This window comes from Diorhabda carinulata, chromosome 2, assembly GCF_026250575.1.
Source record: "Diorhabda carinulata isolate Delta chromosome 2, icDioCari1.1, whole genome shotgun sequence".
In the NCBI taxonomy this organism is placed as follows: domain Eukaryota; kingdom Metazoa; phylum Arthropoda; class Insecta; order Coleoptera; family Chrysomelidae; genus Diorhabda; species Diorhabda carinulata.
The window spans coordinates 25,527,880-25,554,059 of record NC_079461.1 but is presented as its reverse complement, the minus strand read 5'-3'; the positions used below and the strand labels follow the sequence as shown (position 1 = coordinate 25,554,059).

Sequence of the window (26,180 nt, the reverse complement as noted above, 5' to 3'; positions counted from 1 at the left end):
ACCTCAATGCGTGTCATGGTTCATAGAATCGAAATCAGATACATATGTTCAACGGAACACCATCCGTGCATGGCACACAAGCTTCATGAGCACCGGATCAGTATTGCATAAAAGTGGAGCCAGCACAAGTCTAGAAAATGTGGAGCGAATACGGCAAACATTCCAGTACGGCGCGACGTGAGTCAGTTGAGTCGAGTAATCGAAGCGATACGGTTGGAGAAGGATTTTAATTGTACTACGAAGTAGTGATTGTGAAGGTATTGTGCATTTGTTTCTGTCGTGCGTGTGCGTATAAAACTATTCTATTTATTTTTTAATACTTCAAATTTTATAATGACTGTGAATTTGTATTGGTTATATGTTATGAATAACATTTAATATTTTATAGGTTATAGGTCGTTATTAATGAATTTGAATTTTATAGGTTAAGATGACGTTAATTTCTTGATAGAAATTTTTTTTCAAAATCGACAAGATGTCTATAAGACTATTCAATTTTTTTTTAATACATTGATTATTTTGAGCAATATATGTTCTTCCTAAAAACGGGAGTTTTTATAGTTACTTTCAGTTGTTGAAAACTTTGTCAGGATTATAATCCATAGAATGACCTTCATAGAAAACGCGTTCGGAAAACGAGCATCTATCAGAGAAAAATTTATTCACAAAGACCATCTTTATATTATGTTTAAAGGTTCCGAAAAGTTTGGGAGCATTTGATTTTATACATGACGAAATTATATAAATAAATATTATTGTAAGAATTAGTATTAGTAGATCTTGACTGATGTCTATGGTCACTGTCAGAAGTATTATAAATGATTCGTTTCAAAAGTTTTCAGAAAAAACTTTGTACAGTATTTTTATGTTCTTTCCACGAAATATTTGATTAGAAATTACGAGGATTCGATTTTTCATCTGTTTGATTGAATTATATAAAAAAGTTGAGAGATGTTAAGTTCTTTATTTAATTCTACCAATAGTTTTATTTATTATTTAGTAAATAACTACTGTATAGTGATGAACGAGAGTGGTCCTGGCTCTGTAGAAAAAGCAAGACCAAAACCATCTTTAGGTCCGCAAGACCAAGAGCTACCACTGCAAGCCTAAGACTTAGTACTGCAAGGCTTACGCAAGATTGAAACCGAATATGTAAAACTATTACAATGTGACGTGATGAGAAACAACAGATTCTAGTAATTCTGATCCCTCCGCCACTAGCGCTTGATTTCGAATGTTTTCATATACCCATAATGTAGTTGCCTAATTTTTTTCTTAGTTTATTATAGACGGTTGTAGCTAAAACTTGATGGTAAAGTAATTGTCGATTATTTATCAGACGTTGTTATTTTTATACATAATAAATATAGTTTAAATAAAACACGCTCTTAAAGCACCTCAAACTAAAAAGTAAATTTTTTTAAAATAATAAAATAAATAAAATCGTTGGGCGCTCGATGTACGAGAAATATGGACCAAAGCGCCTCACGTTTTTTTTCACAATAATCTAGTATTTTTCAATCATTATTGTTTTAAGCTTGTTTTAAAAATTATTTTCAACTTGTTTGATGTGCTTTAATTTATTTATTTTTTAGTTTCATATGCTATGAAAGCGTGTCTTTTGGTCTGTTTAATATCAAATTATAATAACAATCGTACTCGCTTATATCCTAAGTTAACTAATCCGAATACAAATTATTCGCCTATGTTTTAATTTAGGCCATCCCATATAACAAAAAGATCGATATATCAAATAAATTACTCATCGTTTTGTTGTATATTCTAGTAATGTGAGTAATTATTCTAATCTTAAAAAGGTAATGACACTATTCTGACGATAATAAATATTTTAACAAGGTAATATATCAGGATGTCACATGATATCAAATAATGCCGATAATATTGTTACGAAATATACGGATTTGGCAAATACCTCGTGAATACAACAGAATACAGTACGAGGGTTGTACGAAAAGTTTTGGAACTAACAAAAACGTGTTTTTTTGAAAATTTATTTTCGGGCACATATTTTCCAGTATATATATGATTATCAATAACTATATTCACAATATCTATCCAATCAAGAGATGCTCCAAAACCATTCACCATATCTACAGAACAAAAGATTATCAATAACCATAATCATCAGCCTTTGTTGATTTTAATAAGGCATTCGATTTATGAATATTCTAAAGCAATAACATATAGCTTAAACCAAAGAGTTCGATTATCAGTACGTTTCATCAATTCGATCATATCTAAGCGAATTAAATTTCTTTATTCCTGAATGCCTTCCTATCGAATCTTCTCAAACTCCACCATGGACAATAGGAAGCACGAAATTCATTACCCATCTCACCTCTTTCGACAAACACCACACCAACCATAAGCTAATCGAAGGACACTTAAATAACATACTCAATGAGTACAAAAACTTTGTACATATTTACACAGACGCATCAACATCTCAAGACGGTACGGGGATCGCAATCATTACACCAACCTCCAAATATATGATAAAAGCTCCTCAAACCCTATCCACTTTCATTGCTGAATTATACGCAATATATCGAGCTACCCACTTCGCCGCTTCATCAAACGAGCCTAATCATGTCATACTCACAGACTCTCTTAGCTCAATCCAAAGTCTTTAAAAAATTCACACCACAAATCCATTAGTAATCAAAATCAAGCAAAAACTGAAATACATACAAGACAACAACAAAAAAATAGTATTCTGTTGGATCCCCTCACACATTGGAATAAAAGGAAACGAAGAGGCAGACCTGACGGCTAAGGAAGCTGTAATTAGTGATAGTGCGGAGTGCGTGAACTTTTTAACTACTACCGATATTAAAACAATCTTAAAGCGTAAAGTGTTTAATGAATGGGAGATCAAATGGTCAACATCCACACACAAACTTCGTGAAGTGAAAGACTCAATAAAACCATGGTCAATACTACCGAAAAATCGCAGAGATGAAGTTCTTCTAACACGTCTGCGTCTAGGCCATACGCGACTGACGCACAGCTACTTATTTGATGCGAAACCCGAACCAAAATGTACCAACTGCAATTGCAAATTAACTATAAAACACATAATTGCAGAATGTCCATCTCTTAACTCAGAAAGATCATCATCAAATCTACCACTCGGAACAATAAGTGAAATTTTAGGACCAAAGTACAACATTACTTACCTTAGAAATTACCTTAAACAGATCTCTATCATAAAATTAATTTAACAATTATTCATAGATTAAATACTTAATCTTTACTAAATCGCTAATAACCAGTATACGGTTGATGCGAATTTTGTAATAAAAAAAAAAGTACGTTTCATCAACATATACTTGGAGGTCACAATCAGAGGGATACATAATGGCAAGGCAAGAAGTTCGTTATACAGTATTTCTGAAACTTCTCGCATACTATTCTGGACTGGAACAAATGTCTAGAACACTATAGGCGAAGCTGCAGCCCCGGAGCCTCCACAATAGAAACTTATATACAAAAAAATTATAAATCTTTTGGGTAAAAGTAAAATTTGATTTCTGATAATTCTTGTTTTAGATTAAATTCATATATGTTTTATAAGTGCTGGGGTACCGAGCAGAAACCCTCACGCTCACGAACATCTGGATATAAAATACGCATTGCATAGAGCAAAATGGGAATTTCGATACTGGGCCTTTCTCTTAAAGACAAAGTTCCTAATAACGAACAACGGAAAATGCTAGGTATTCCTGATAATACTGAGCAAATTACAAAGTTAAAATGGACCTGGCCTGCCACGTAGCTAGATTTGGGCAAAAAAGATATTGAAGTGGAGACCTCGTCAGGACAATCATCACAGTAGAGGGCGTCTACTAAAGAGATTTTTCGAGAATGTTGAAAGAATACTAGAAGCTTGTTGAATGCCGGAGAGAAACGACACATATGGATTCAATTACGCTTATGTCTAGCAGTGGAATTAAATGAGGCGAATGATGATGATTAATGCTAATGCTAATAAATTATTAGAAATTTTGAATTAAAAAAATTGTTCATTTTATGTAGACAATTATTTGGAGAGGGAAAACTGCTTTATTGTTACAAGGCTTCCCGATGTTTACATCCGACCAGTTCTTAGATATCTGAATATTATATTGTTCTAAACGCTAATAGCCCTGGAGATCTATAAGAAAAAAATTTAACGCTGCAAGCAATGAAGTAGACCTCGAATGAAAATACTTTATAATGAACTAGTAGATAATAATAGAACTACAAGGTGTGACTGGAAGCTCTTCATGAAGTGTGTTTCATCTACTATGTCGGGGCTTTCTCAATGTCAGGATTGGTGTCAAAAATTTTTTTCGGAAAGAGCGTAAGGCGGATGTGTACAGATTATGTCCTGATAAAGAATAAAGGTATTGACCAATTTTTGAGGTCCTTTTCTTTGCTGAGCTCTCGAATCAGCTGTTTGAACTAATGGTTCAGTCCAGTTTTTGTATACTTTCACTTCTTTAAGAACTCGAAGAAGGTCCTGAAAGTTCCACATCCCATTTAAACTTTTAAATAGCTTATACACACTTGTAAACAGTCGACAGACTTATTACATTATCACCGTACGTAAATTTTCACATTTTGAGAATTTTTTTTTGTAATTCTCTCAACTTAAAAGCTTGATGTTAATACGTTGTTATCCATGTTACACGTCAGACAATTCTCAATTCATAAATGATTATGACATACTAGTTAAAATAGATGTAATTTATGACATCACCTGTTTTTTATTTTACCTCGTATAATGATAATAAACACCATTCTGGAAGCATTAGACGTGTATACTTAATTCACGTATTATGCTCATCAAATGCAGTACAATTGGCTTGGAAATCTTACGGGAGTAATGCCATTATATTCCAAAACAGCACTTCAATCATACATGATTACATACATGTTTATTAACGGAAAAGCTGATACATTTTTTTTTATGATTGTATCAACGTTCATCTTCCGATTTTTCTGTATTACAACGATTCCGTTCAACAACTGTGGATACTATGAATTTTTATAGTGTTATTTTCCATAAAAATGTTTCACCCTGTATAATTCTCATGAATAAGAAATTCAAGAAACCGAATGTAGGTAGTTACTTACGTGCATGGCTTCTTTACTTAGAATCGTTGAAATATGTTTCCTGTCTCTCCTCAGATACTCGCTATAAATATTTTGAAAAATTCAAGTAATGAATTTTGAGTCCGTTTCTTAAGTTAGATTGTTAGCTCTAATGTCTATAGATGATCGGTATAACAAAAAAATATTGAAAGAGAGAATGTTATATGTTTGTTATAAGTCTCTGGTAACAATATAAAAATCACTTGAATGACATTGAGCAGGGTATAAAGCGAGAAGGGCAGATGATAGAAGATCCATTGGAATTACACAATGCAGAGGTGTGCAGAGCTCGAAAAGACGTCGACGTTTTACCTAAACAAACCTTATTTTTCGCCAGATATCAAAATCATTTTTCCAATTTAGTACAATTTTTGAAAATTTAACAATATTATATTTATTTTTCATAAGAATTAACGTTTTTTATAAATTTATATACTTAAAGGTACAAAAAAAATAATTTTTGGAAACTCCTAGAAAAAATTCTACGATGAATCACTTGCTGACTAACAGTAGTAGTAGTAGTGCTCCTACTTTTCCATTATTTTAATGTACCCCTAAAAAAGCTATACTCGCCCCTTGCTACCATCTCCCGAATTGTCAGTAAAGTAATCAAAGTAACACTCCAAAGAGTAAATTTTCTTTAACATCTCAGCTATTTAAAATGATCGTGGAGTTGTACTAATATCATTTTTTCAAGATATGCTGCAGATATATAAATATAATCCATCTTCAGACAAAGTGGTTTATTAATCTTTTATATACAATGCGGGTCCATATGTATGGAATACAATTCCATTGAGTTATTATGTACTTTGTGGAAAAAAACTGGAAAAGGTCAATTTTTATTATTGAATTGACAATTTACAGTATTAAAATATTATCCCCATCCAGCACACCCTCTGAATTATAAGCGTCCCCTAGAAATCTTAAAATAAGAAAGTGGATTGTGTGGCACCTTGTTGGAAAGGAATTTTAGTTGTCTGTTTTTTAAATTTGGTTAAATCATAACTGAGAAAGTAATTTTTAAGACTCAAAATTTTGATAATATATCTATAACAAAACTTTACGTAGAATGTCTACCATTCACGTCTATTAAAATATACTTTAGCTTTACCACACCACCACCACGACCCCCTTTCTTATTTAAAATTTTCAACGAGGTGCTGGAGAAGGATAATATTTTCATAATGTAAATTTTCAATAGTTCATAGTTCGTAGGTCGTAAAAAAATTTGTTTTTCCACGCTATTTAAAATGTACTAAAATTGATATTTTGATATTTTTGATGTAAATGTTGGCACAATTGTTGTGTGTGTCGAAGAAAGAAGCAAGAAAATGATCGAATAAGCCTTCAGCTGTTCTTTTTGTGTGCAATAATTTGAACAATGGTCTATCTGTCCAGATCTTAAAAACCGTTATTTTGATAAATTTAACTATGAAATGCGAAGAAAATACTCCTTCCTGAGTACCATTTCTGTCCCTTCACTTTAAAAATTAGAGAATAAGGTGTTTTTTTTTAAACCTTTTTCCATAATTGTCTTGTATAAAAAAATTTCAACGAAACTGAAACAATATCTTTATACATTTATAATAATAACCATATTTTTTAAACTGCATTAAAAATGAAATCTTAGTAAAATACATGAGTCTATAATTGCCATTGATAGTGTTCAGCGGAGATAATTCGGAAAGTCATTTTTCCCGCAGCATTTAATTAGCATTAGTCGAGCACTCATTTATACAGGCTCTAACAAGGCCACACGAGTTTATAATTCCGTGAAAACTCGGAAAAGTCATTTTTTTTCGTAACGTCTACGAAAAATAATAGGAATAAGAAATTTTTTTATACAAAATTTTATTTTAATCATTAAACAGCAGAGCATTTAATTATGGGAACATTCTACCTCAATTATCTATTGATTTTGTACATTTAACTTGAATTGCTCTGCTAACTTTTTTATAAAGTAATAAGAACAGGCAATTTCTCAAAAACTTCCACAACGGAGAATTTCGTAATATAGCACTTAATTAGCATTTAATTTTCCGCTATTGTTTTTTCTGTCTACTCATAATGATCTGCTAACTAGTGATATTTTAAATAATAGATACTGATGATGCCAAAAATATAATTTGAATATGTAAAACATAACTCAATAAATCGTGTGAGTGTCACACAGATGCCGCTGCTTTGTCAAATCCATATGACGTTTATGAAGTGCTAACTTTCAAATAACTATGTATAAAATTTTATGACATTTCGATTAGTAAAGCAAAAGTGACAGCCATTCAAGTGAAACTACTTTTGTTATTTTCAAAACAATTTCGTGAGTTATTTTATCATTGCTTCTTGATGAAAAAAAAATATTGTACAAGCTCAGCAATAGATTCAAAAGTGTTAAACAGACTCGGCACCATCGAAAAGAATATTTATTATTGGTTTGCCGAATTTAAACGTGGTCCTACAGACACCGATGATATTAAACATTCTGGTCGTTCAATTGAGGTGGTTGCTCCAGAAAACATAAAAAAATTCACAAATTGGTTACATCTAATCGTAAATTGAAATTGCGTGAAATAGCTGAGGCCGTAAAGAATCAGAACATACAAAAATGACCACGAAAAAATTTTTCGTTTACTCACAGTCCATCAAAAACAACAACGTGTTGATGATTCATAGCAGTGTTTGGTCATGTTTACACGTAATACACCAGATTTTTCGCATCGATATGTGACAAAGGATGAAACATGGATCCACCACATCACTCCGGTCTCAAAACGATCATCATCTGAGTGGACTGCAGCCGGTGAACCACGTCCGAAGCGTCCAAAAGGTACAACAGTCAGCTGGGAAGGTTACGGCTTCAGTATTTTGGGATGCGCATGGAATATTATTCATCGACTATATCCCAAAGAGAGAAACAATCAAATTCGAATACCACATAGAGTTGTTGAATCGTTTGAAAGCAAAAATCAAGAAAAAACGGCCTCGTATGTCGAAGAGAAAACCACTGTTCCACCAAGACAATTCATCGATTCACACGCCGATGGCAAGGGTGGTTAAATTGAACGAATTTGCTTCATCATCCACCGTATTGTTCAGAGCTGTCCCCCAGTGACTCCTGGCTATTCGCTGATTTCTTCGCCGATAAGAAATTCAGCTCCAATGAAGAAGCAATTGCCGCAACTGAAGCATATTTTGAGGCAAACGTCAAATCTTTCTACAAGCACGGCATCGGGAAGTTCGAGAAGCGTTGGAATGATTGTATTGCTCTTGAAAGAGATTAAATTGATGAATAAAATCGATTTTATGTATTCCGATATGAAGAGTCATTGTTTGTTGACAAATCGAATGCAGAACGTGATAATAATAATAAAATAATTTATTACTACTTAGATATTCAATTAGATGTAGATCTTTTGGAACTAATATACATCCAAACAATTTTAACACATTTAATATGTAAATAGACGTTTTACTTATAATTGAATAAAATATTTCAACAAGCCTTACAGCTTTATCAAACATTTGCACGAATATTGGGTTGTTGTATCATACTTACCGGTGTCTTAAGATACAAAGTTTTGAATCTTCTGAAATTAAGAACATAACGCTTTAACAAATAATAAAATATTATCATGCACATATCATTTCTAGTCGGTCCAGATCGAACAGCACACACTGAACTATTAGTTACTGTAGAAAATTGTAATTTCCGAAAAATAATAAAAACGTTGTTATCTCTAGATAGCAGATGATAACTAAAATATGATATGAATAGAAGTAACTTGTACGAGGATTCCTATCTATGTATCATGTACTGGCAACAATGGAATGAATCTTAAGGTCGATTCATAAACTCGACGTTCGTAGACAGAACAATCTCTACCTTTCGTTAACTTCTCGTGCACTGCGCCGCTGAGTATTCAAATTAAGGTAACCCAAAATTTTCTGATTATATCATTAATTGTATCGACATTTATATTAAGTTTGTGCGCGTTTTTTTATTCATAATAATGAATGTGGAAACAGAATATATTATTGGTGAAATATTAAATAAACTCTCAACCCTATACATTCCAAAGAGGTAAACAGACCAGTCAACATATGATTAGCATCATGTGACCAATTGAAACAAATTTTATTAGTTCTCCTATTCCATTTCTGTCAAACTGATGATGAATTTTGAAATTGAAAAAAAAAACTGCAATTTTTTTTATATCATGATTATATATTATACGAATTGAAATAATTATGAGAAATAAAAAGGAAAGCTACAATAAATTATATAAATTTCTGTATAAACAAACATGAAATTCTAGCAAAATAATGTCATCTTTCTCTTCTTAACATCTTTAAACATATTCAATTTATTGATAACTGAATATATTTTTAATGAAAATTATTTTGTCAACATAACCCTTATGTAAAAAAAAAATCACTTTATTTAAAATTGAAAATAAAATTTTTGGCTCAATTTCTGCGTGTAGTCTAAAAAATAAAGCACGAAAAAGGCAAAACCTAGGAATTTCTAGGTTAAAGCTGTACCAGGGATATAGATGCAACGAAGGTTTCCATAAGACTTTAAACAAAAAGGAAAATATTTTTGAAACGATAGAATTAGGAGCATTTGATAGGTATTTTTAGTTTTACCAGCGGACACTTTGGGCCGGAAACAAAAAATATTTTTTTATCTGAATTTGCAACCACGGTTTTAATTAATATCTTTTTATCGAATCAACGAGAAAATTCGGGGTTTGGATTTTCAGAGCGAGCATTGAAAATCCTTTCGATTCATATATATTTTTTTAATTTTGTATAATTACAAAGTCCATGAGACTACCCCACCAGTTAGCTGAAGACCAGCGGTGATTGTGTTAGTGTCAAGAGTGTTCTCGACGGTAAGCATATTATTTTATATTTTTTTATTTCAGCTTCTCGTTCCTCGGTGGAATTCCAAGGAGTAGACAGATTGAGGCAATGGAATTAACTACAAAAAAGTGTGATTTGTAGTGTGGATTAGGCAGATTGAGACCACGGAATCACTTCTTACAAATGAACGAAAAACAATTTTCAGCAATACAAAAAACAATTTTTCAATCAGGAGGGAAGCAGTCATTGGAGAATTTTTTAATTTATTAGTTCCTATCGATTTGTTGCCAATTTATTTTGAGTTGATTTCTTACTCGCATCAGAATTTAATATGAAGGTGCGAAAGTATAGTTATTTGTTTGCTTAGGCCGCGAAATACCTTTTTAATGTAGCGAAAGAACAGTTATCGCCCAGGCCGCTTGCGGCCGAGGCAAGATAATCTTGAGGTCGTTAAAAAGTTTCGCGTTAATGGCATATACACTATCTTTCGTGCAATCGTTAAAATTATTAAATTAGATAATTGTATATAAACATATTATTGCTTTAAAATCAACAGCAGTTCAATTTATTTAACATGTCACCGTGTGCTATGGAAATGATATGTTTCAATATATACAAAATATTTTGACAGTTCTTGACAAAATGCAAAATGTCTGATACTGATAGCCATATTTCAGTACCTTCTACCCCTCCTGAACTCAAAAGCGTTGTAAATTCGGCACTCTCCGTTTTAATAGAAATCTAAACGGCAGTAGGAAAAATGTTACGGCGAGTTTAAAGATTGGTGTGACAAATAGAATGTTAAGACGATGTCAGAAAACATTTTATTGGCTTATTTGATGCAGAACTCAAATGTTGTGAAAAGTTCAACTTTATGGAGCAAATACTTATTGTTAAAGGTAAGTGTTAAGAGATGTCATTTAAGATTTTTTTATTTATTGTACTGATTTTTGTAGGTAATTTTGATAATGGGAATATCTGGTGCCTTGCGACGAGATGAGTTAGAAAAAAATGGTCATTATAGATATTCAGGAAGAGAATATTGTATTAATAGTAACCGTTCCTGATACCAAGACGGATAAGAAGCGTGTTTTCACTGATATATTGATTTCATAAAAATTTATCGTAAATATGTGGCTATTCGACCAAAACGTATTGTTAATAATCGTCGTACATTCTCGAGATACGTAAACGGAAAGTGCACCGCATAAGTTGTTGGAGTGCATACCATTGGGAAAATGCCTAATATGATTGCCAAGTATTTCAGATTACCAAATCCTGAAACATACATGGGTCATTGTTTACGGAGAAGTTCTGCCACGCTGCTTGCCAATACTGCGGCCGATATGTCAATTCTTAAACATCACTGCGGATGGTCCACAACAGTAACGGAAGGATATATAGAAGACTATTGACAGTTAGAAGCAAACGTCTGCCTCAATTTCTGGTGATATAGTATCTGGTTTGAATGTAGGCAATAACTATTATTCAGAAATAAATATAAGTAATAATACAAACTGTACAATTTGGAAGTGATGTTTTGATGTTTTGTCCGCGAAATGAAATTTCGTGGAGTTTTCTGAGAACACGAAATACTGACTTCGTGTGCACTTGCATGAAAATTTGTTTTTTTTTTATATTTTTTCATAAATTTTGCGAGTGTTACCTCACGTCTTCACTGAAGAAGAATTAAACGTGCCTGGAGTGTGTATGTGGGCAGGTATCAATGCGGGAGGTGTAGCGGGTTCGTACTTTTTTGAAGGTCATGTAACGGGTCAAAGTTATCTGAAAATGCTCTAAAATTTACGTGGGCAAATGGACAAGGATACAACACTGATCCAACATTCGTCGTTTCATGCAGGATGGAGCTTCGCTGCACAACGCGTTATTTGTGCGGAAGTACTTTAATTTTAATTTTTGAAAATGGAGAGGCGGACGAGAATTCGTTGAGTGGCCCGCACGGTGTGGGGCCTTCTTAAGGACCGCGTTATTGCAAGAGGACCACGCACCCTTTTCGACTTCTGAACTGAAATTGAAGATGAATTCAAAACGTTGCCGTAAATGCATTTATCAAGATGTGTGTCAATTTGAACACTTACATCTTTTTTCGAATCCCTTTTGTAATTTTTTTAATACATTCATTTATAAACAGCATTTTTTTCTTTTGCAAATTTATTGCTTGCCTTATACCGACCTCTTTAAAGTTAATACATTGATTAAAAATTAGTGAAAATTTGTTTGGAAAATTCTATTTAGAAAAATCAAAATATATTTCCAGTTTTAAATTTTTTCATATCTACGTGTTTTAAAATACGGAAAAAAGAAAAAATTTCCTAGTGAGTTTTGCTATTTGCTACAAAGACTCTAAAATGAATGATTAATTGATTTGGGATGCAAACTATACTTTTGGCAACTATATATCCGAGAGCTCTCACACATTTCATTTGAATTACACTTCAGTTCGATTACTATTCAACAGAAGATTTAATTTTTCAATTATTTCCAATTGATTTCTCTGTACAAGGTAATAATAAGAAAATATCTAAAGCTCAAAAGGAACCACAAAACTCAAATACCAGGAATACTACTAGGAATGCAAAATCTAGGTTAGACAACAGAGAAATGCAAACAGCCCAGCCTTTTCGAGATAAGTTTTCTTATCTTATCAGTAAAACAAATAATAATATTAATTTTTTTTCATATTTTTATTGATTTGTGATGATCCTAAAGTTCTGAAAATAAGTTCAACGTTTTTCTCCGTGCCACTTTTGTTATAATTTTTTGTCTCTGAAGCTATAATATAATCCGTTCCTGAGATATGTCTGACAGCCGTTCTTAGTTGCCCACCCGGTACAATGGGTCAATTTATATATGAAATATTAACATATCCTAACAATAAATCTGTAATAATATATTTTTTCTACGTCCGTTATAATATTCACGTTTTTATTATCATTCATTTGTATTCATAAAGAATGAAATTTCGGAATCGGCCAAAAATATAAAAAACAACGACCCACATTGTAAATATTCACAATCCTACCAACAATCCAATAAGTACTAATGCAACTATAGACGGATGATATTTCTTTGAACTCGTTAAATGTTGCCAATTAAAGTACCAATAGTAATGTAACTTCTTCACTTCGAATTAATAATGCAGTTGTACTTTTAATATTACTATTACCAAATAAAAATTGATTAGAGTCTTGTCGAATTTTTTTAAATCTGCGGACATAGAAAGAATTTTGTATGAAACGCGTGAGAAAAGTAACTTTTTTCACTGGTAGAAATTGTTGCCTAAATAACTATTAATTAACATTTTTGTCATTGGCATTAATAGTCTACTTTATGACAAATTAAATAATTTATTTAATAAGGCTTTCATTTTATCACGTTCCAAAGTATTTGTGTTGAAAAAACTTTTGCTTTATCATAATTTCATATTTTTTTAATTGCCAAATCATTCAATATTATTGAATATTTTCTTGATCAATTTATGATAATCCAACTCACAATAATTTTGAAGGTTCAGAGGAATTACTAGAGTTTGAAATATCGAACATAAAAATCTCTCTTTTATCTTTATTCTCTATTGTTACTGAAATTTGGAAATATTCTGAAGAAACATCCATCGGCATAGCCAAGGTTATTAACAACCTGTCCATTAATCTTTATATCAACGGGCGAGAAATCGCATGTCAACAACATATCGATAAATACGTTGATAAATTGTTAAAATAGGACAAAGTTGTTACCACTTAAAATTGAACAAACCACGCACACAATAAAAACGTAATAAATAATTACCATTACGAAATTATATACCCTTACGTTTCCTTTTTTTATTTAATCAAGATTAAAAACGCACCGTAGAAATCGGCGGTGTTTCATTATCTTTTGATAAGCACTTGAAATATTTTAGATTTCTTATCTGTCCGTTCAAATTATCATCATTTATAATAATTCCCGTCTCTCTTTTAGAATACAGTTCATTTAATAAAGATTGAAGTAAAGCAAAATATTTCGTAGCTGGTCTATTCATCATCATTTTCAGTGTCATTTTGATTACAAGCAAATTGCAATAAGGAATATCCACGTATTTTTTTTTTATATTTTTAATCCACTCTTTAGATATTTATAACTCAATAAAAGATGTATATTTTGTCAAAAAAGTGAAAATTTTTAAAATAATATTTCAAGTATTGGTTAAATTTGGCTTCTTTTGAACGTCGCTATTTTTCGCGGGCTTTGGATGACAACAATTGCCACATCCAGTATTTGATTAATTGATATATGTATGTATATATAGATTTTCGGTCTCGTATACATTGCGACCCAAAGGATCTATTGTGTCCCCAGTGTTTACAGCTGATCCATTGATCCTACTCCTTTTAAAAAGTCTAGAATTCGGGATGGATTTAATTGCCAGATATCTTCGTCTTCTATTTCATACGCTGTCAGGTGTAACAAAACCTGCACGCCGCATTATCTGCTAGGTCTGGCGTCTTCAGGCATTTATTGAGGCGACAATGCCTCGATAGAACTTCTGTTAGTAATCGTAGATTGTTCTTACTTAGGTTGATATATTCAGCAGATCTACTCTGGTTATAGTTTCCCAGAAGAGTCTTTGCCTATCTCAGTCTCTGTAGGTTGTCCCATTTATTGGTTTTGCTCCCATCTATCTTCTTTTCCAGTCCTTTTTCCATTATTCTGTAGCTGATACCACATAAGGGTTCGGGTCCCATGAAGGGCTTTTCTGCCCCCGCTTTATCGAGTTTATCAGCTATTTCATTTCCTTTCGCTCCGTTCGGTGTGTCCTTTTCTAGGCATCCCAAACGAGTTTGGATTTAATGATATTTTATGGAGCTTAGTGCACTAATGGCTGGTTGACTATCGGACAGGATGATGATCCCCTGTTTGCGATAGTTTCTCTGTAGATTGAACTCAACATATTTTTCAATTGCATAGATTTCTGCTTGAAAAATGCTTGAAGCGCTGCCTAGGCTTTTAGAGTGTTAGGTTCTGGGCCCGTACCCTCCTTTTCTAGTTTCATCTGCTGCTTTTGATCTGTCCGTACACCATTTAATGGCATTTCTGTTTATTTCTTGTATGGTATTTTCAACCCTCTTGCTTTTACAGTTTATTATTGAGGTGAAATATTTCTCAAATCTAAACTTTTTCGATGCAACCTCATAAGGCATGTCCTAGGGTTGGTTATTATTTAGGAACTGGTTTTCTTTGATGATTCTGCCACGCTTTTCAGTACTATGTCGAGAAGTGGGATATTTAGAATCACTTCTAGTGCAGTTGTTGGGCTAGATTTCATGGACCCAGTCTTTGTACCTTTGAGAGATTGTTCCTCGTGATATTCAGACTGGTTCTAGTAGCGTGACAGTTACTTTATAGGATATGATATCGATACAAATCATGGAAACGGTTGAAAAATCGTTTTATAGATATTGTATTGTACCTGAGTGTGAAAACTCTATTAGAAGTTCAGACATGAGAAAACAAGAATGAAATATTTGTATTGTTGCAAAGATCATTTTGATGCTTTTACTCCTTTGACCTCAGCCAATATAAAATCTTGTTTAGTGGCAAAATATGCAATCTTCGTGGATGCCATAATGTCAGAAGATTAATCCGAATCTAAAGACACTTAGGGGACACAAAAATAAACAGGATTTTTGTTCCAAACACAACCAAGATCCTATTTAGACCTCAATAAATCCAGGACGTGTCATTTGATAAGACTTGAATTGAACAAATTAAACGGGAAATGATTTTATGATAATATTTGGACTATAATGTCTCAGGAAAAAAATACTCATGTGGAGATTTTCCGATTTCCCGACCAGTAGACAGAGAGATGGAACACTTCGTCAACGGAGAGTGAGGGATGATGGGAAGCATCGATGTGCTACCTGTCTCTTAAACAGCTAAACATAGATATTGAGATGCACTTTTTTGCAGCGGCAACTTCGCGTAGGCGGATTGTTCTCAAGGTCTAGGAACGATATCGAGCATCCGTTTCATTTTGTATGTTCTTAAGGTCAATCACATATCAAGTGCCCTCTGTGGCTGTGTCGGGCTTCTGTTTTTATCGATTATAACAATGATAAGTGAAAAACGTAACGTGTTTTTAAAGATGATTTAAAAAATGGAGTTGGCAATACTTTTTTACTTCTGTAAAGGATATTAAAGAAATTTAATTTTTTACGGCACTTCATGACAAAACAACTTAAGGAAGAACGGGACCAACAACCGGAGTTCTACATAAAAAATTGTCAGGTCAGCAGGATATGCGACTCATTAAGGGCATAATAAGCTGTTGAAGAGGTGGATAAGTTCAGTTCGTGATCCCAGCGGAAAACAGGCAGATCTTAATTTTTTAAATAAAGCGGCAATATGTACTCGTAACTCCCATTTCAAGGAATAGTCCACAGCAAGCCCTAAAAATTTTACAGATTCAATGACGTCAATGGTGGTGTTGTTTAATAAAAAAAAGGCTGCAAAGTATTTTTATATGATAAAACTTTGGTTTCAGAAACATTGAGACAGAGAAGGTTTGAATTACACCATGATTTAAGGGTGATTAGGGCACTAGAGCAGCACTTTGCTCGAAAAATACAGAGCGTTTCTTTTTAATGTCAAAACATTACAGCACAGTGATGAGAACTATTTTTTTTATCCCGGAACTCTTAGTTTACAGATATTTACAATGCCAAATGGAAATAAAAAGCGACTGTGCAAGTTTTCCGCAGAACTATAATTCAATATTCGTCGCATATAGCCAAGCAATCAGCTGTTTAGCATAGAAAACATAGTTGTATTCAAAATATTAAAGTAATTCCCATAGAATGTCTTGTAAACAAATATAAACTCAAAGGCAAAAAATTGTTTGAATTAGTTCAAGTTTTGGAATTTGAGTACCAAAGGATATTAATTCATGTTCAATTAAAAGATTAATTACTATTTTTTAAAAAAAATTCAATAATAATGTTGAGATTGGCTTTACTTTGTACAAAATAAAAAGAAAACTGTAAAAAAGTATAAACTCGGATTATTACATCAAAAATTCTCCTATAGGAATCTGACGTATGAGTTTTCCCCAACTAAGAAAAACAAATTACAGGTTCTTTAATATTTTAAGCTATTATCACAATATAATTAAAATAAATACATGTTCAATCAATAAGTAAGATATTAAATTCCATTCCATTTCCAGATGGTTAAGTCTTTTCTTAATATATATCACAAAGTAAATAGTAATATCAAAAAATAAAAAAAATAGATCAAATTTTTTAGGATTTGGGACAACCTGCGAAAAATTCCAGTTAAATGGCAGCTATTCCACTCGTTTCGTTTTATATATGCTACGCTCAAAGACCGAAAAAGGCTAGTGGCGTTCTTTGCGCCTTGCGTTTACCAGAACGCGTTGTGGCTGTTCTGATATGGCCAGAACCCGATTGAAATTATTTTAGATTTAGAAGACGTCAACTCTCATAATAAAATGCTGCTTAATAATAATCATTTGGTAACAAAGTAGTACAACACTCATTATTTGAATAAATGTTTAATGGCGTTTTTATATCCATACAGTCAATAGTTAATATAAATTAATAACAGTCGTTTTAATGCATAAGGAATTGTTGTGGCATTTTGATTTGCAGTGAACTTTATGTTATATTAGGTTAGGTTAGGTTAGGTTAGGTTAGTTATACTAACTATTGATTATATGGATATAAAACATATATAAAAACGTTGTAATTAAACATTCATTCAAATAATGAGTGTTGTACTACTACTTTGTTACCGAATGATTATTAATAAGCAGCATTACATTACGTGAGCTGACGTCTTCTAAATCTAAAATAATTTAATTCGGGTTCTGGCTATATCAGAACAGCCACAACGCGTAGCTTATATACCTGAAGGTGTGATTTCGTTGCTACGTCCAGCAGTCGCGGCCCGACATGACGTCCTGCCGTCGAGTGCTTCTACAATACTTTTTAATGGAAACAGTTTCGTTGACGCGGCTCGTCTCGGAGACGCTAAGGCCAGCCGTCTACGACCGCACATGGACCAAAAGTCGAGACGCGAACATGCTTCCATTGTTTTTTATAATATGATATTTTAGGAAGGTAATACCAAAAAAAGGTGGCGAAGGTCAACAACGAATTATACGAACACCAGCTTTAGAGCAAAATGCATTAGATTCAGTTAATGCTGAACCCCCCACAACTATAATTTAAAGCATCAACGACAACTACCCATAGGATTCTCCAGGAGCAACTTCTTTACCCCTTTCACACCCAGAAAGTGCATGCCATGGAAGTAGAAGATTATCCAGCAAAACTACCCCCGCTCGTTGTTTTCTAGATCAACAACGAGTTGGAAAAAGTTTGCTTACTGATGAAGCTGGTTACACACGAGATGGTTTTATTAATTCCCGTAATTTACATTTATGGGCAGATGAAAATCCTCACGGTACAATTCAAACAAAAAATCAACATCGATTTTGTGTCAATGTGTGGGCAGGAATAGTAGGTCATAATTTGATAATAACCTAAATGGTCAGCGATACTTAGAATTTCTTCAAAATTATTTCCCTCCCATGTTTTGTCCCATTCCTCTAAGCACTCGTAGAGACATGTGGTTCATGCACGATGGAGCTTCTCCCCACTTCTTAAATTATGAAAAATCATTTCAATAACATTTTTCCTAATAGATGGATCCATCGAGGAGTTACTTTTGCACGGCCACCACGTTCCCCTGAATTAAATACAATGGATTCATTTTTTTGGGACATTTTAAAAGGGAATTTGGAAAACCGGTAAACAAAAGGAACGAAATAATCGATAGAATAAACTTCCATTTTAATCCTATAAGTGTAGTGCTCTTCAAAGTTCAAAGAAATATCCTCAGTATACTCCTGAAGTGTGATGTCCTCACTTCCAGCATTCATTATAGTTTTTTTTTCTGTTTTTATTTGAGTTAAGTTTTAGGCTAAGTAACCAAATTTTTCTACATTCCAATTTTTTCCTTATGTACACGATGTTCGACAGTATGCAGTTCAATTAGAAATGTTTGATTGAGGTTCAATAAGTATTTTCAATAAATAATTACAATTTATGATAATTTTCTTCAGAATGTTTCTTTATGGCGAACGGTTTGCTTGGCATGTACAACGATCTAAAAATCTACATTTCTCCTGAACCATAAATTTTATCGAGTTAAACAAAAAGTACCATTTTGTTAAAGAATCGATTGAAAAATTCATTTTAGCTATCTTTAGATTGTACCGGTTGTCCCTGTAAAAGTTACGGATTGTTAACCATTGGGCATGAGCCGCCACTGGCATTCAGATAGTATTGTAGAATCCATTAAAAATTCATAATATTTCAACGTACAATTTAGAAAATATACTTAAATATAAGTTCTTATTTCGCAGCTTTAAAGTCCTATAACTCATTCCCGAATTTTTGCATCAAATCCCAGAGTCCCCGTATAAGACTGGTAAAAAATTGTTAATAGAATAATTGGATATTGCAACTTTTTTCTATAAACGAAAATCTCAAAAACCATAGTCAATGAAAAAAAAAGTAATTTATTGAAGGTCTATATCAATATGCATACTTCATTCAAATTCACTATGAAATCTACCACAAACAACAAAATATTATATTAAATCGAAATATATGATGTCCATAATTGTAACGGTATCCAATCACTGTAACAAATATTCAATTTTATCCATATGAACATTCCAGGAGGAACTTGATATTAAAGTGAAGCAGTAGAGACAGTTTTTCTAAGATTCCTGTACCATTCACATTCAACGCCAGTGACTCGAAAGTAAGTTTGGAACCTTCTGTCGCAGCAATTTTTGGATCTAGTATTTTGATTACATTATAGAGATGCAGAAGGTAAAATAAATTAAAAATACTTAGTGTAACCCATTAATACTAATATTTGAATGAATTTTTTATGGCTTTAAAATAATGAGATTAATTTGAAATATAAATTTGAAAAGTAATTATTCCATTTAAACTCGTGAATTATGATTTTAGACAGAACAGACTAAATAAAGTCTTGAATAAATAAGAATGATATGGTTGTCCTTTTTTCAATATATAATATCAAGAAATAATACAACTTTGATGATATTAAATAAAAATTGGTAACAAAAATAGTTTGACATGTTAGAAAATCTTTTCTTTTCCAGTATAGTTATTCCAATATCAATTGCAGAAGACAGTTATACGAGGATCAATCAATATTTCATGAATACGCACGGCATTCATACCAAATTAAGAAATGAAAAATAATGTTTACTCCCCGTATAAAATTCGATAAACATCTAAAAAACCGTCAGTCTACGTGGACTCATCATCTCTACTGATTACCAATGAAAAAATCGAATCGTAAACATAAATACATTTCTATTGGCCGAAGCGGTCGGAAGGCGTATGTACACAATTTTTTTTAACTATTCCTGCTAGACAGTCCGCAATAAGCAGTGGCGTGGGTAGGTGAGATTCATTTACTCCCTTAATTTCTTTAGACCATGGGCGAATGAAGACAATGAAATTGAACAGTGTAATGAGAAAAAAGACAGGTATTAATTTAATAATGACTGCGATAAGTTTTGTCAGCATGTGTTTTTAAACACAAAAAAATGAATAAACGGATAACAACCGAATCGTCAAGGATAGTTTGATGGCGACAAGATTATTTGCGTCAGATAAAAGACTACCGAAGTTCTAATAGACGAATGAGGTACAAAAAGGGCTCAGTTCACTCTAGTACCATGTTTAAACCAAACGCCCTTACAGGCAAGTACATTTTAATCGTCTATTTACGTTTTATAATTTAATATTCAGTTGTAGCAAGTTAACGAGGTATAATAATGATTTTTTTTTCAGTTCCAAGTAGGACTACAATTAAGTGAATCAGTCTAAATAACGGCGTATAAAGCCGTCCAATTTATAATGATGCAATTGCCTTTTAACGAATACTTTCTCGTATATAAACATATTTTTAAAAGTATTGATAAAAATAATAAATTTATAAAATGAGGTATCTACGCCTATGGTCGATCAAACAATATTGTCGGCAAGGGTTTTTATAATCTGCAATTGATACTAGAAAAACTATACCAATTTTAGTTAGTGTTACATCATAATAAATTCAAAACATTGAATGTTTTACACAAGCAACAGAACTTTGTGTTTTTTATAAAAAAAAACTAAATTAAAATTCAGATAAGAATTACTCATACATAGTGCTAACAAACTAAAAAAGATAACTAGAAATATAAATATGTATTGTTTTACACCTGCTTGTAGCAGATAGACACGTAGTTATCAAAATGTAAATAAAAATAATTTACTAAGATAAGGACACATTCGAAAAGTAGAACAGCTACAAAATTATCAGAAAATATGGTAAAATTTATAGTCCAGTTGTTGGAGGCCACAGGTACAAGTGGAAGGAAAAAGGCTGAAATATTTTTACAAGTACTTTACAGTAAGCTAATTGATATAAGAAAAACTTCAGAGGTTTATCGATTCCTCAAAGTCAAAAAAATCTCGAGAAACATTATTTCAGTCTGTGATGAAGATAAAAGAAAATAAAAATACTAAGTTTTAGGGCGAGTTTTCCTCTTAAATTTTTTCGGAAAAGCTATATTTGAATTGTAAAGAAGTTTTTCCAGCTATATTATGAGTAGTTGCCACGTTCCCAATAAAAAACTACACCCGAATGGGTTATTGGTCAACGTACAGCGGTCTCACAATTGAAACAAATTGCTTCATACTCCTTGACATGTTGGTAATATCTACACAAACAAAGAACTATTTATCTTTCCTATATATTAATATTTTACTGAAATCTCCATTTTAAATATATACTGAATCTAAATATTAGTATAGCTTTGTTGAAAGTTTAATATTTGAATTAATTTGCCCCTCGACAAATGGAATATAACTTATATATAATAGATAATCTCATAGTGCATCTTTTGGGATTACCAAATAAAACTGTAGTTAATATAAACAGGTAGAAGTTAACAAGAAGACATATAATTTAATTTTTGTTAATGTTTCAGTTATAATCTTATCAAACAGGAACTGTAATAGCCCTTTTTAATTTTCTAGACATGAGATTCATTTTAATAATTCACATTCACTAACACTTCTTTCTCAAAGGTTTGATATTTACATATTTGGCTTTGGAAACAGTTTTTGACATAACCTTAAATACAATTTTGAGTCATTTGAGTGCTTGTAGTTCTAAATATAGTTAACTGAAAAGTGCAGTCCCTGAAATTGACCCACGATTTATTTTTTTTTTTCGTAGCTTGTGTGCATTACTTATATTAAACATATTAATTTAAAATCTGCCGAGAAATCGAGCCAGAAAAAATTTATGTAACAACATGGGTTTAAGGCATTTCTGGATATAAGTATGACTAACGTCGAAAAGATACTTCAGGATCATATGGACATAAACAAATTTCTTCTATAGTTTATTTCAGAAAGGTGTAGAGTAATAAAATCTCATTATGTATGCAAAGGGACCACATAATGGTCCAACGAATATTCAAGCCACTTTCATAGTTTGGCATTGATTTCATTGTAAAATTCTTCCTTTTTATCAAGTGCAGGTAGTACCACCCGGGTTGAAGTCAATATATGGGTTTAGCATATTGTTATCCATTCACATTCACATATGTACATAGTATTAGGTACACTTTTTTTATTGAACATTATACAAAAAATACATTATACAAAAATTAAATTATAAAAAATCATAATATTCTTCGTCATCTGAGGAACTGTCATCTTCTCTTGACGTTCCGATCGATCAAGCAGTCAAGATCCCACATTTTCTTCTCCTCTTTAATGACATGCTGGACTGCTTTTCACTAGTTCTCTGGTGTCACCTCCTTAATGGCTCGATCAAACAGTAGCTTAACGTCTTTCATTTTGAATGTCGTGTTGTGTCTTGCTACAAATCCTTTTCCTTGCGCCCAGTTGCACTATATTTCATAAAACGATGTTTGTGTCAATTTGCTATAGCTAATAGTTCTTTTTTATCAAATTATCCTCAAATTCAATACTTTTGGTGGTTAACCAGTCAATAATTTCGTGTTTTCTCCAAGATGAAGTTGGAGTCTTCTCTCTGCGTCGAGAATGATAACTTGCGTTATTCATAACTACTACTGAATTAGCAGGAAGATATTTTATCATTTCACCAAAATAGACTTCAAAAACATCCGAATCCATGTCCTCGTGGTAATCTCTCTTATGGCACGACTGAAAAGTTAGCAAACCTTCTTTTAAAAATCCCTCTTCGCTTCCAATATGGACGATTATTAATCTTTTCCCTTTACCTGAAGGCACCTTAATACCCGTTGACAGGCCTTTCATGAAAGCTTGGCGAGCACTGGTTATATTTTTGTCTTGCCACATTTTTGGTACTGTACAACCTTCATTAATCCACGTGTCATCAAGATAAAAGATTTTCTTCTGCTCTGTTTTGTACTGCTTTATACTTCTCAAGTATTTTTGTCGCTTTCCAGTAAAAGTGCTTTACGATTATGTTTTTCCCAGGCAAAATCCATATTTCTCAAAGTGGTCCATAAAATTTTTTTAGTTATCAATGGCATACTGTCATCCTGGCCAAGCTCCATTAAAATCTTATCTAGGGTGGGTATTTATTTTTTAAAATAAAAAGATTAATTTTTCTTCGAATTACACTCTTGGTGTCTTCATCAAGGACTTTTACTGGTCTGCCTGGACTTTTCTTGGGAGGTACCACTTGGCCTGCTATCTTTCTCCCCAGCAATAAATTAAAAATGGTGGACTTTTCAACTCCAGTCATTCGGGAACATTGGTCGACAGTTTTTTGTACAGTAAATTTTGGGTTATCGTATTTTATGCAATCTTGTACATTTAAAATAATAAGTTTTTCATTGACTGATAGTGGAGAATTATGGGAACATCTTTTCGTTGGTATAAATGTCGCCATTTTATTACTAATTTTATAATACTGTGAGTACTATTTATGGCTTAACTAAACAAATATACTTATAAAGGTATAAAAATTTTGGGTAATGCACCAAATCTCCTCCGGCGCATGGTTAACCTGAATCTGAAATAGGGTTGGAATTAGGCAGAGGCACTAATAGAAGGCTAATCGATCTGAAATAGACTATAATTATTTTCCATATAACCTGACCAATATTCAAAATGTTCAACTAGTGCATTGAAATGTTGAAAAAAATTGCTATAGGTACATCAAATGATGTGTATAACATCTATATAGGTGATGAATCACAAATCTATGCATACTACACTGAACAGCAATGAAAACCGTGGGTCTTATCAATAAAAATTCTTATGGAAAAGGCAAATGCTTTCCTATTTTTTTGGCATTCCTAGTCAAGTGGCAGCATTGAGTTAAGACAACATAAGATGGTCAACTCCAAATGGTACAAAACCATTCATTTGGAAGAAGTTATTGGAGAAATTTGGACAGCTTCAAAGGAGAGGCCAATCATTTTTTTATCATGCTAAAGAAGGCTCTAATACTGCTTTTCGAGTAATTGAATTTTTAACCACCCTGAAGGTTGATTAGGGTTATCTATTATATCCCCCAGGCAGCCTGATTTTTGCAATAATATCATTTTGTTCCCACACATTAAAACAACAAACATTAATATGTGCATGGAAGTCATAAAATTGCAATAAAGAGTATAGAAATTTCATATCTATTCATCTGAATGCCCACTTCAGACAATTTTATATGCTTTTATAGCAATTTTTTTCAAATTGATGTAATTTAAAATTGCATTTCAAGAATGCAATAATATAGAAAAAAGAATTTCAATGGTAACAATATATACAAACCAATATTAAAACAATTACACCCAAAACACCCAAGGAGAGAGGTGAAACCAGGTTCATAATTTTATAAGTTTGCTTAGTAAATATTGTGCATATTGATGCATTGGACAAATTAGACACATTTTTTTAAAAACAATGCCTGTAAATATTACAATACCATCAAAAATAGAAAGTGTAACAGTAAATAAAGAAACTTAATTCAGTGTTATGCATTTGAGGGAATAAGTTTTATTTTTATTATTATACAACTTATTGACCAAAACCAATAAAATTTTATGTGAATATCAGCTACTAGTAAAGGTCTTATGAAAATTCTTAACTTAATAATTATTGGTAAATTTTGGAAATTAATGGAAATTTAATATCACTTTTAATATATCATGAAAAAAATTTATGAAAATGGACCTTGGTATATATAATGGAGGAAAACAATTTAGCATATTTGTTGGCATACTATCTTATCCTCTTGTATTTACTTCGTATAGAATTCTTTATAAGTAGTTATTTCATTAAATACATAGATATAGATCTAAGTATGTAAGTATCACTTACCGTCACAACGGCATCCTTCGCAATTGATTTTCTAGATCTTATAATCATTCCCACCATTCGCTTAGACGACTTCGCCTTCATCTTCTCACCTTCTTCCACGGTACTGTCCATCTAATTTTTTTTAAAAACACTTGAAAATAAACATTTTTCCGTATTATTATTTTATCGAACCATCACCACTATAGCCCACTATTTTTTGACAATTGAAATTGACAAAACGATACGCTAACAGTCAATGACGTGTGACATATTAATAATTGTATTAAACGCTAAGAGATGGCGAATCTGAAAACATAGAGGTACTTTGTTATATTTTGCGTTCTTTATTGTACAATAAACCATAGAACTTATACTAGCGAAAGACGCTTCACCACATTAAAAATCTAGGAGAAACACAGATATTATTTCAGCTGATCAGGTTTCCACACATATTTTGTGTACAATTTGAAGCTATTTTTGCGTGTTACCCTATACACAGTCAATCTAACTATGAACTATTAAAAAATGTGTATAGTAAAGGAACTAGTGGATGCTTCTAAGTAAACAGACTCAAAATCCAACTCTGGTCTCAAATGTATAACACAAATTCGAATAATTATTTAAACATTATGAGATTATTGCAACAAACTTTACAAATGGAGAAAGTATAAGCGTATGCAGTTTAGTGTAATAAATGCCGAA

General features: G+C 32.3%; 1 protein-coding gene and 1 long non-coding RNA gene across 2 annotated transcripts in view; one reads left to right on the top strand and one right to left on the bottom strand.

The window, feature by feature from the left end:
* Window positions 1–25,770, bottom strand: part of LOC130903432 (hippocampus abundant transcript 1 protein) — a 56,360-nt gene extending 30,590 nt beyond the window's left edge. The window contains exon 1 of the mRNA XM_057815526.1: window positions 25,500–25,770. Within this exon, the coding sequence (XP_057671509.1) occupies window positions 25,500–25,610 (111 nt within the window). The 5' untranslated portion in view covers window positions 25,611–25,770. The remainder of the gene's footprint in view (window positions 1–25,499) is intronic.
* On the top strand, window positions 10,658–11,554 carry LOC130903433 (uncharacterized). Its single transcript, XR_009060741.1, has 2 exons — window positions 10,658–10,928; window positions 10,986–11,554. It is a non-coding gene; the product is annotated as an uncharacterized LOC130903433 (long non-coding RNA).
* Window positions 25,771–26,180: the final 410 nt, after the last annotated feature.